At 37.6% G+C, this 12900-nt stretch overlaps 1 protein-coding gene across 5 annotated transcripts in view; it reads right to left on the bottom strand.

The window, feature by feature from the left end:
* Positions 1 to 12900, bottom strand: part of WFS1 (wolframin ER transmembrane glycoprotein) — a 36571-nt gene that overhangs the window by 10791 nt on the left and 12880 nt on the right. For all 5 annotated transcript variants that reach the window (XM_052780522.1, XM_052780519.1, XM_052780520.1 and 2 more), the window contains exon 3: positions 3763 to 3845. In XM_052780522.1, the coding sequence (XP_052636482.1) occupies positions 3763 to 3845 (83 nt within the window). The remainder of the gene's footprint in view (positions 1 to 3762; positions 3846 to 12900) is intronic.

The following is a 12900-nucleotide window of genomic DNA, read 5'->3' as shown; positions in this document are numbered from 1 at the left end:
ATAGCAGTTGAGCCACTGAAGGTGAAAGCAAACTCACGATTAATTACTGAATGGAATGAAACTAATACTGCTTAAGCATCAACCAAATTCAGTGAAATAGCCTGTAAAAATCCTCCTATTCAGGATTACAGAAATTATCAAGCAGTTGCCTATATTACTGTTTTACAGATAAGAAAAAACACCACCTTTTTTCTTCCTTCTATAAAACTGAAATATATAATAATATACTAGTAAATATATTTATGCAATAGCATGAAACACTTCTGCTTATCATACCACAAAGCAACAAATATTAAATGGCAGAAATTAGCCAAAACTACTGGAGATTTTATCTGCATGCCTAGAGAATGTGGGAAATGCTTCTGCTTGGCTCACTGCACTCCCTCTCTCCCTGCTGTTACTTCAGTTACGTTCTGGGAATAATTAATGCAATACCTTAAGAGTATAGCTCCACAAGTCCACAGTATTATCTGCTGAAAAAAAACCTGTCTGGCAGTTTCTCCAAAACTTTGCCTTTGGTATTACCATTAAAAGGTAACTAAAGAAATACCTCTGAAAGATTAATAATTCACATTATTCCCATGTAGATTAAACACACTGATATAATAAAAGATCTTTTTCTTCCAGTAAAGGTTAGGTCTCCAGCCTTTCAACTGGTTTCATACACCTGAATGTTCCAACAACTTCTACATAGACAGTTATTGGGTAGACATCATAGTGATTAAACCCATAGCGCATACAGTGAAACTATCCAAAACCATACAGAAATAAGAAAAAAAATTGGACTAAGTAATCCAAAAGTCAGAACTAAACATTGATTACAAAGTCATGCCAGAGTTTAACAGAAAGTGCACAGATATAGTGGCAGATCAAGAAGAGAGTATTTGAGACAGAAAAAAAAAAAAAAAAAAAAAAAAAGAAAGAAACATTTCAGCAATTGCCTGGTAATTTATCACCCAACTGCAGATGTACCTTCAGCTGTTTCTTTCAGAAAACAATTGATTGAACAAGTTACATGGTAAATAACATCCTCTGACAAGAACAGCTGTTTCTTGAACATGTTTGTATTTATAGCCATTGAGATTTTGAGCAAAGCTTCAAGAATAGTAGCACTTAATGATGCAGCTCTTTTAAGTGTATAAGGATCTCTTGGACATAGAAACTCATATTGCAAAAGTCTAGCAGATCTTGGAATTAGTCACATTGCACAAGGCTACTGTACAAGCAAAACGATAGTGCAACACCTGTTTTATGATAGAAGTGGGTTTTGGCTTGCCTGTGGGTTTATTTTTTTTTATTGTTTGGCATTTGTTTGTCTGTTTTGTTATTTGGGGTTTTGGGGGGGAGATGTTTTGGTTTTTTTGGGGGGCGGATTTTTTTTATTTTTTTTTTTTAGGTTTAGCATTAAGATTTAAACATCTACCTCCTCCAAAAAAACCCACAGAACCCACCCCCAAAACCTGAGCAATGAGAAAATATTTTCTCTTTATTTTGATTATAAAATTACAAGCTTTTGTGTATGTTAAAAGTTTTGGTAGCAAAAAAAATAAACCAAACCACCTCCAAGTCCCATAACATCCACGTTTTCCACAAAATACTACTGGAAGGTCTACCAGCTTTCTCTGAACAAGCCCTGTGTTACAGGCACCTTTCACTGTCACAGCAAAGCTCCTACCTAAAGATGTCTGCAAAGTTCTGGCCTGCAGCAATCACAGGAGGCAGAACTGATGGGAAAAGGTGTTAATCTCTGATTTGTCATTTAAGCAGTCAGGGATTCTGTCTTTCCCACGAACTAAAACTGTGAAATGAAGTCGTAGTTGCTATGCTTAACACCAATCTTCATAGTGTACTTCTCCAAAGGTTGCTCTCACTTGTAGGCTTTGCTAACCGAGGCAGTTATCTCAAGCAGTGCCCTTGCAGGGATCCTCTGGTTAAAGACAGAGTTGCCTTTTCTCCATTACAGAATTCCAGCTGTGGGTGTCTCATTTGCATAATTGCCGTACAGTTATTTCTCAATAAAGAAACTACATAAAGGTACGGTAATACAGGTTGACAGCCACTCAGAGTGCATTTATTTCCGTAGTCATTGCAGGGTTATTTTTGAATAAACTCGTAGTAATAACAACAAGCCAGTGAACCAAGTGATTTCTTGTGTTTGACTTCATAATTATTAGCAAACAGCACAACAGTGCCATCTCAGCTTCTCATTCGTACTCCTACAAATGTAAGAAATAAACCCAGATTTGTCTAACTGATTCTAAAGGGGTGTATTCAACAATAGAGAAGAAATATATTTTTTTAGGGTTTTAAAAACTAGAAGTTAATTCCCTCTCCACAAGTCAGAAGAAATTTGATTGCATAGAAAAGAAATGACTGTATTTGGGGTTCCTTTTCAGGCAGTCAATTCATCCTGAGTGCATACTGAATCAAAATTGTATGCTGGATCTCTTTACCACAAGAATCCTATTATTGTGTGGGAATAGAAAGTGTACACAGTTAAAGAGCTAAAGGAAGGGAGTGAAGGTGGAATGAATAGAGAAGGATAAAAAAATTATTATTTATATACATACATATGCACACATCATAGGCTTAGATTACATAAGGTATTTCTTACTCAACTGGAAGTTATATCCTGAAAGAATATTTATAGGGTTTGCTTTCTTTTGTGTGGAGGAGTAGAGCCAAAACGTGGATTTTACAGCAGCAATTCTCAAAGCTAAAACTTCATCCTCCACAAAGCCATCAGCTGTTCCAAAGGTGAGGAATTTGTTACTGTCTCGGGTTACAACTCCAAGGACAGCCTGCCCCTCAAACAAGTTGAGGTGGAGTGGGGAGTGAGCCTGGCATTGCCATTATTTTTTTAACCAGCTTTAAAAGGATTTCTTTCCCATCCCCACCTTTTATTTTTATTTGCAAAAAGAGTGGTGATCCTTGCGGAAAAACCCAAACCGCCAACGAGCACATAGGAGACCATAACCACTCCCTTCTGCTATCAAAACTGAAGGTGGAAAAGAATGCTCAAGTTAAACACTAGCCAAGTTAAACACAAATTAAGCCCCTTCTAAACAATTTTAAGCTGTTTATACTAGACCATTACACCAGCCAATGGAATGCAGCGGAAAACTAGTACAATTTTTCTAAAACCTAAGGGACACCTAAAGTGCTACCACATACAGGGACAGGACTGCCATTATTAATTCAATTATATCTGCCATTACACAACTAAACATAGCTAATTTCAATAAAAGAGGAGGGGTTTCTTTTCTAAAATGTGCTAATTCAACAGAGGAATGGTATAAGAACAAAACATCAACCAACCTCTGTTCCTGCTAAAGCACCTCAACGGCAGTTTCTTCCACAGAGTCCAGCCTAAGATTCCTGGTATCTTTGTACATAGTGCAGTGCTGAACCAACAGCATTTAATAGTCTCTATCTGCACACCTCCACAAGTAACCCTGTGGCACATGTTTGTAGAAAAAAAAGCAAAAGTAGTTCTGTACCTTCTCCATGCTCTCAGCCTACCCTCCCTGTTTTCATATGCATCCTAAAGGCTTACTCAAGAGTTGGACCTGAAATCGGTAACACTCCCAAGCAAGCAGCATTTCTTAAGGCGGAGAAACCATCTGGCATCACCTTTCTTTGAACAGTTTAAGATCAAAACAGATGCAGCTCAACTAAAGAAGAGATAATAGTTCTACAGCAGGCAGTGCTGGTTTTGGAATTAAGAGCAAACAAGAGTGGACAAAGAGTATATAAGATTACCTCTGTTTGTGCTTTTGGCTCTCCAGCTTTGGCCCTCTCAAGCAGCTCCTCAAAGAGCACTTCAGGTTCTTCCTTCATGCCCTCTATAAATTAATTTGATAAAGAAAACTGTTTACTAGCAATATTTGAAAGTATTTTATAAATCACTGCTATACGTGGTTGAAGAATTAAAGGATCGTATCTAAAAAATCCAACACAAGTGTTTTGCAAGAACAGTGGAAATGAACTCATTACAACATTTACACTCCATCTCAGTGTTGTACTTCAGCATATTTACCATTACTTGTTATTTGGTACCTGCCACAGGATGACACATACAATTTACAGTTTCTCATTTACTTCCACAGAATTCATTTCTCAATAGCAGAATATTCATTACGATAAATATAAGTACATGTGGAACACGCAGTATGGATCAGCTTTTGTATTATTACTATTCTTATTCTTGCTTGCACTTCAGTCTTTCCCCTGGCAGCCTCTTTATTTAGTAGTGCAGCCTTTTCAAGAGCTTTGAAAAATTAACCAGCCTTTAAAACGTGTCCAGTATATTTGAAAGCTCAGCTCCTCAGTCTCTGGAGCACACAGAAACTAACAATGACTGCACCTTATAAACCTCGCTATTTTGTGTCTAGCTCCACACTCGCATCTAATTTTTTCTCCTATCTACTGTACACATACAGACTTACACAATTTTTTTTTTCAAAAGCATCGTATTGCTCCACCAGTCAACAATAAAGAAAAAAAATCTTGAGAGCTTTATCTGACATCCAGTGTTTGTAAACAACATCATGCTGCATGCTACTTGATAAATGAAGAGTATGTTTAACGGAAAAGCTGACATATGTCAGAACTGCTACTTTTTTTGAGATGACTTCTCATAGATTAGTTTGGGAGAACTTTAAAGAGAAAAATCAATACAACTTGTACGCTTTAAGTTGGGTAAATGTAAGAAAGGACAACAGACCACTGATTCAGAATAACAGCTTTACCAATAACAGCCAACCTAAAATTGTAGTTAGAAAGGAAGATCCAAACTCAACAGTAAGCCCCAAAGCTTGCCCTGTACTGTATTACCCTGCACTGCATTACCCTGCAAGATCACCAAACGCACTGTGACACTCCGTAGCTACATACAGAGGGCACAGACAGCATGACAAAGTATGGTTAGGAAGCAGAGTTTCCAAACATAGGAAACCAACTGAGAGAAGCTTTCTGGCATCCACTCACAGTTACAGATTTCAGTCTCTACCTAATTTGGGCAGCAATAACACGAGAAGCTGGTAAGCAGCCCCAGTAGCTGAGGTGCAATTCAGTATCAGAGCTTTTTCAAAAGGTGGGAGGAAGGAAGAAATAAACCCCATTCCAAATAATCTCCCAAAGAACAGGGCTACTTACATTCTTTAACATCCCTGGTACTGGGACTATTTCCAAACAAGAACAGGCTACAAGCCAACGCTTTCACTAAAATGGATGTATTTTAACAAGAGCAAACCATGAAGTAAGTTTTCTCCTTCACCATGCCATAGTTTTGTCTGCCAAGCTCCGCTTGGAAAAATAGTAATGCTAGATTATAACATGTTGTCTGGCTAAACAGGGTGAATAATGAAAAATAATTTTCATTTAGTACTTGGTCTTTTCAGAAAGCTGTAAAAATATTATTGTAAAATAGGCAAACATGCCAGCAAAATTAACCACTTCATCTCCTTGCCCTGATATATAACCAACAGGATTGAACTCTAAACAAGTCAGAAGACTGTTTCCCAGATGGAACCACTCACACCAGCAGACATCATTCAGGGGCTCTCTGCTAACAATAAACAAGAAGTTACAGGAAAGAGCATATTGTTTGAAAGAAACATAATATTCATCCATCTACCCCACCCAAATGAAAGAAACTGGGCAAGGCACTACTTTTCTGTTTCTTCCTGTGCTTTCATATTCATTAACTTCTTTTACATCAAAATTTCAGCTGTAACTGTCTTGGCAATGCATTTTTTTTCTGTTCAGTTATTCTACACGTTGAGAAGAGAACACAACAAACATTTTGGTGATATTCTGGATAAACCAATACAGGAGGCACCATTCAGAAGTTAGTGCTTGCTAATCAAGTGGAATTTACACACACACACAAAGCAAACTACAGAAAGCCGTTTGCTAAACTGATACAAGCCCTCATAGGAAAGGCAGTTCTCTGGCAGTTATACAAGCAAAGTGGCTTCCTTTCTCTCCCGCTCCACTTGCCACACGTAGGAGCACAGCATGGCTCTGACCCCTTACACCTCTTCTTGCTTGGATGAATGTTTGTTAGATAAGAACGCTTATTACAATAGAAAGCTGTAAAGCATTCCCATTTTGTTTCTTCAACACCAGGATACAGTTACTGTATTCTAATTGCACTGCAGATTAACATGTAAATAATGTTCTTCATGAAGACGGTAAAAAAAAAAAACAACAGAAAAATTAAAAATGTGCAGCCTTATGGTCCAACTACCACCTTCACTGAGAAAAGAACATAAAACGTGCTGGTACTGCAGCAAACTTGTTGAAATATTTGCTTTAAAAGAGCTGACTGCTAGAGGAAAGAAACACTTTCTGCTGTTATTTTCAACCTACTGCCCAATCCCTCCCGCCCAGTTATCACTTCTATGTACTCTCACATGTGACCTATAAATATAAGATAGTTAATTAAACTTATGTCTGTGGGTTGGTTCTGTAGTTGTAGGGCAAGGGCGGAACAGCAGGTTGTGGAGTGTTTTGGAGATCAAATTTAAAATAGCTTAGTATCATAGTGTTCCCATAACTAGCAATATTTTTCCTTTGCTTAAAGGATAAGCAAGAGGATAAGTAAAAAGATAAAGCATGAACAACTCAAGTTTCATGACTACCATATCAATTTACTTTCTCATAAAGTATTTAGGTCAGTTTCTGAAGGTAAAAGGTCCAAAACAGTCAAAATGCGTTTTGGAACACGGATGGACAACACGCGCTTTCCTTCAATTCAGCTCAACATTAGAACACATACTACACAGGAGTAAATGCACCCACCACAAAAATACCATAAAAAGTGGTGATCTATAACTTATCACCCTTGTTCTTAAGCATGTTTTTAGTCAGAAAATGTCTTGATGTGTATTCCTCCCACATAAGAGTACCGCAATGGAAATGCTGTCAGTAGAAGCTTTTATTTTCCAGCTTTGCTAAAAACTCATGTCTTTTTAATGTCAAATTTTACTCTGTCTTGAATATAAAAATTTCCAGAAGAGAGGAACATTCATCTTACAATACTTCATGTATCTTTTATGACAATTAAAATAGACTTCACTAGCTGTTGTGTGTCAGGTGCATTTATAGAAGCCAATGAAGTCTATCAGTTATTCAAGGTTCACAAGCACCACAGCCATTCAAATGAAAGCAGGCAAGTGAAAGCACAGAAGTTTTAGGTGGCACATAGCATTCCTATAGGAAACAAATTAAGACAGGACAGGGATGTGGAAGTGTGGTTAGTACTTAATATTTGGCTGCAGTTCCTACTCTGCCACCAAGACCTTGTGTAAACCTTAGTTCATCATCAGGCTGCTCTGTGGTTCGGTTCCCAATTTAGTTAATTTTACCTTCACAGAGGCAGGTCACTCAACAGAAATTATTCAGTGGATATTTGAACAATGACTTTATTAATAAAATTTTAATGTTTTATTTTTATTATTCTATGTGATTAAGTCTTAAGCTTAAGACATAAAATTATATGGTATCCTTTAACTTTCTCAGTTCCACTCCAAAAAAAAAAAAAAGTAGAAAAAAAAATTGTGATCTCCAAAGGATGAAGCAGATGTACTTCTGAGTCTGCTGTGTTTATGTCCTCATACTACAGAAGCATTTAAACCTCTGAAGGGCTACAGAAATATCCATTTTGATATTCAGGCTTTTCATTTAACAGGTTAAAACTGTCACTTAAAACCTATTTTATTAAAGCACTTACTAAAAATGACTCCATACAATGAAATTGATAAAGACCTGTATGCATTTCACAGTCATACACAGCATTTAGAAGACTAAGCTGAAAGTGCATATTATTAACTGATAGACTTCAAAGGTGCTGTCAAAACATTACTAGAATCATTTCTGTTTACTAGTAAAAAGTATGTTTTACAACTCCAGGAAAAATACTCAGCATATAGAAGCCTAAACACAGCTGTTTATATAGGTAGATTGTAAACAGGCTGATGAACACTAAAGACTACTATTTACTTTTTGAAACTTTACACATTACTTGGCACACTGACTACATAAAGTGAGATTCCAGCTTTGTTGCTCTAGGCTTTAACAGAAGTTTAGCATTTATTTCAGCATAAGCAGGCATTTTTACTGTTTCTGTTAGGTTTTGACCAGAAATAGGAAACGTGGCAAAAAGAAACATTTCAGTTTTTTAAAGAATACTACGCAATACTATGCTAGGATGCAACTATTGTCCCTTACCTCTGAAATTTAGCAATTAAATTGACAAGAAGGCAGTTAATCCATAGTAGTGGATTAGTCCAAGTGAGATTGCAAGATTGTAAGTGCTTAAAATTTTTAAGTCACAAAAGGGAGATGCCATCTTTGATTAAACATACACATTAAGACTCATCTTTGGACTACATCAAAGATTAAAACACAACAAACTCTTCAACATTCATAGAAAGTTTTGAAGAATAGACTTAAACAATCTAGATAAGAAATCTTTACAATGCAAAAGATTTAACAGACAACCAGAGTACACTGTGGTTGTCGTAAGATTTTCTTCCCAGTATTCTAGCACAAATCAATGATGGATGAAAAAGATTCCCAACCTTTCTAAATAGCATTAACATATACAACTGAAACACAGTATGTGTGCATCATTGTAGTTAGGTTGACTTGTTGCGAAGTGTCTGATGACATATTTAGCAAAATGTTTTACACACACTTTAGACAAACATTGTTTCAAAAAAATAGCATTTTAAATGACACTGTGTATGACACTTCCATTCATGAATTGTAAAACACAAAGACACATAAATAATAATACTTTCATGCAAGGCAAGATTTTTAGTTGTATATATACATACAGAGTGGATCATACACACACCCCCATCACATAAAACAACCTCAATTTTCTAAGTGCTCTTCTAACCACTAGGAATCACTGCCTTCCTTCAAAAAAAAAACAAAAAACCAAACCCCAACAAAAAAAAACCCCTATTAAAGTTATTTCATGCAGAAAGAATCAATAGAGTGCATGCTGAATAATAAAAGTGTTTGTTGATTTACTTTCCTACCAACACAAACACATTAAAGCTCTCAGCAGAGCGGATTTACCCAGACCAAGGGAGTTTTAGCACCTTGCCTGCTATTATCACCCCCTGGCCAGGTACATACAGCTCTTTCTTCTTAGGTCACAGCTACAGCACCTGAATTCCAGATAAAACAAGAGGAGAAAGACCATGAACAATGAATACCACAGTGAAAAATTGGTATTTTAAAGGATAACAATCTCTTAGCCTTTTGAGCTTAAGATCTTATTTGTTCATGCAGTTATTAGGGGCCAGCCCCAAGACAGTTACGTTATACACAATAAATCACTTTTTACACAAACACAAGCTGGGCACTTCCAAGTGCTTTGAATGGTGGAAACCCAGTGAGAACAGGGTAAAAGGACAACTGAAAGCAGTTTCTCGGACAGGAAGCAATAATGAAGACAAAGTATTCATTTTAAATATGCAAGTTTAAAAGAAATTACATATTTTACAAGTGAGTATTAAAGCTGCAGGGAAACTCTACTGAAAAAGAGATTAATGCATTAAGCAACACCCACACTAAGTGTACGAAGGAAACCTGTATGGCATACACACTTTATACAATCACGACTACAAGCATTAATTTGGGCTCAGAAAAAAAAGTAACAGGGATGTGCAGGAGGAGGAAAAAACCCATGGGTTGGGGACAATAAGGATCTGAGATGACAAGATACAAAGCAAGATTTCTGGATTGGCCTTTCCATTTTATTAGTCCAGCAAGTGTTCCTGAAGTGACTGAAAACAGTCAGGAAGAGTTAAGCATATGCACAATATATCTGCTACGTTCAGTCCCGGCCAGTGCAACACACTTCCAAGCTCACTGAATATGCACCTAAAAAAGTACATACACATTTTTACCATTTCATGAGCAGATTTGCCAGTTGCTGCAGATGAAAATTGCTATCAAGGCGGCCCAGCAAAGCACGCCAAGCAATGATAAGTAATCAATCTCGCAAACAATCTTCCAAATTCAAGGGGTTTTTAAATACAGGTTTTTAAGTGCAGTTTCCTTGCTGTTTTGTTTGAATAAACACAACCAAGACACACTGAGAAAGAGCAGAGCAGCAAAAAGGCCAGAAAACAGCAATAATGACCTCAACTACCTCCCAGAAAGTATCACATTCAAGAATGATATCATGATAAGATTTTTAGATACATTTAATAAATAACTTCATGAGGTAACTAGTCAGAGAAACGAAAAGACAGAAAACAATTTTTGCTTCTAATTGAGCAATGTGCAGAACCTAGTTTAAGCGGTAAGTGAGTGTGCTGGTTTTGGCTGGGATAGAGTTCATTTTCTTCATAGTAGCTAGCATGGGGCTATGTTTTGGGTTTGTGCTGAAAACAGCGTTGATAATCCAGAGATGTTTTCATTACTGCTGAGCAGTGCTTACACAGAGTCCAGGCCTTTTCTGCTTCTCACACCTCCCCACCATGGAGCAGGCTGGGGGGGGCACAAGGAGTTGGGAGGGGACACAGCCAGGACAGCTGACCCCAACTGACCAAAGGGATATTCCAGACCATAGGACGTCATGCTCAGCATATAAAAGTGGGGGAAGAAGAAGGAAGGGGGGGACATTCAGAGCGATGGCGTTTGTCTTCCCAAGTCACCGTTACACGTGACGGAGCCCTGCTTTCCTGGAGATGGCTGGACACCTGCCTGCCCATGGGAAGTGATGAATGAATTCCTTGATTTGCTTTGCTTGTGGGCACAGCTTTTGCTTTACCTATTAAACTGTCTTTATCTCAGCCCACGAGTTTTCTCACTTTTACCCTTCTGATTCTCTCCCCCATCCCAGTGGGGGGAGTGAGCGAGCGGCTGCGTGGTCCTTAGTTGCCGGCTGGGGTTAAACCACGACAGTGAGCCACTCCTGTAGCAGCAAGTTAGATTTAGTACCCAGACAGGAGTGTCAGAAAAAAAAAATTTGCCAGAGTCACATTTAAAAGCAAAGCCAGACCAAGAAAAAGAAGAGAAGGAAAGTTCTTGCAAATAAGAATGCATCATTGTAAAGCTAAGGTCATGCCAAAACAAAGAAAAATAGAAAAAGCAATGAATTTAAAACATATACCATGATAGACCAACAGAAAAAGATCTGGAGAAGAACTCAATGCAGAACCTGTTACTACCTTTTTATGCTTTTTCCAGCTCACAAGGTGCAGCAAGCTTAGCAGGTAAACTATAGGGCCTATGGACAATTCAAGGGCAATTGAATATTTGAAAAAGACAAAGCTGTAGTAAAAGATCTACTAGAAGATGTTTGATTGTTGGTTTGTTTTTTGGGTTTTTTTTCCTCTGCCAGATAATAGCATTGAGAAGCTGCTGTGCTGGAGTCTCAAACAAAGCAGCTATGGTTTCTTTCAATTGTGTTTATAACTGTAGTTTCTCTTAATTGTTTATCCAAGAGTTCTATTGAACTATACATAGCAGCGTGTAGCCTCTCACCTAAAACTGAGAAATGGAAAGCAGCAAGGATGATACCAGAGAGATCTGTAACAGACACCATTAAATCTGATATCCATACAGGGTAAATATGTAAAAGAAAAAAAAAAAATCTTAAGCCTATGGAAGAGGCAAAAAAGATACTGCGTAAAATCAGAAGAGCTTGTGTAAAAAGCCTTGACATAAGATGTCCCTGAAGGAGCCAAAAGGTTCGAGGACAGAAATATGAGCTGGATCCGCCTATCTCCAAAGGCAGCGAGTAAGGCTTCTCACAGAAATCCTCTAAACAAATTAGAATGTAGGCTGTTACATGATAAGTAAGAGATTAAGGAATGAAAAACGAAAAATAGAAATACACTACTCTCATTCTCCCAGGGGAAAGATTATCAGCTTAGACACACAGGAATATACAATAAGCCCTATATTATTCAATGCATTTATGTGTGAATGAAAAAAAAAGGGGGGGGGGGCCCTAACATGGAGGTGACAAAGTCTGTTGATGATTCTGTGTTTTTCAAGCCAAAAAAACACCTCAGAAGCAATTACTGCAAAAAAACCCCAAACAACCCCCCCCCCAAAAAACCTGCAAAAGGATTTAATGACTGATTAAGTGATAAAAGGCCAGATGAAATGCAGTAAATGCAAACCAGGAAGACGTCTTATCATTGTACACACTGATAAGCTATGAACTATTACCACTCAGAACAAAACCTTGGAGTTGTAACATACTGTTTTATGAAAAAACCAGCTCAGTGCTAGTAAGACACTATTATCAGGGCTTTTTAAGCTGGGGAAGAAACTGAGGAGAATGATACTAGACATATGAAGAATTTGCAAAATAGAGAAGGTAAACAGAGAGAGACTACTCGATGTCTTACCAAATCCAAAAACTAAAGGGCATCAACAGGTTAAAAGTATTTGGCCAATGCCAAATATTTATACGAGTTTAAAAAGCAACTGGACAAACCAAGGGTAGAAGAAAAAGCCCAGAAAGCACTATCAAATATAAAGATCTCACCACTGAGCAAGAAAGTCTCTAGGCTGCAAGGTGCTAAGGAACATTCTGAGAAGGAAACAGCTGCTATTGAACACCTTTAACATCTCTGTAAAATATGAATAAAATCAAGTAATGACAGCACTAGCACTGCATTTAGAAAAAGGTCCCTGGCTCTAACAGGCATGCTGTAAATAATAGCGTAAAGGATTCCCATGAAAAAGATAACTAGAATCTTGACCCAGAAAAAGTCTGTCACCGTTCAGGTTCTCCAATATTAATACTGAGCATAGATAGCAACTTCTGCGAGCCTTCGCACAGAGTTCACAAACTGTAATGCTCCAGTGTTAGTTCAGGTAGGAGAGAAGAAAAAGCTGGATGGCATCCAGAAG

The sequence above is a fragment of the Harpia harpyja genome, chromosome 2, assembly GCF_026419915.1.
Source record: "Harpia harpyja isolate bHarHar1 chromosome 2, bHarHar1 primary haplotype, whole genome shotgun sequence".
Classification (NCBI taxonomy): Eukaryota; Metazoa; Chordata; class Aves; order Accipitriformes; family Accipitridae; genus Harpia; species Harpia harpyja.
Note: the sequence above shows the minus strand (reverse complement) of the source record. Positions and strands in the feature narration are given on the sequence as shown.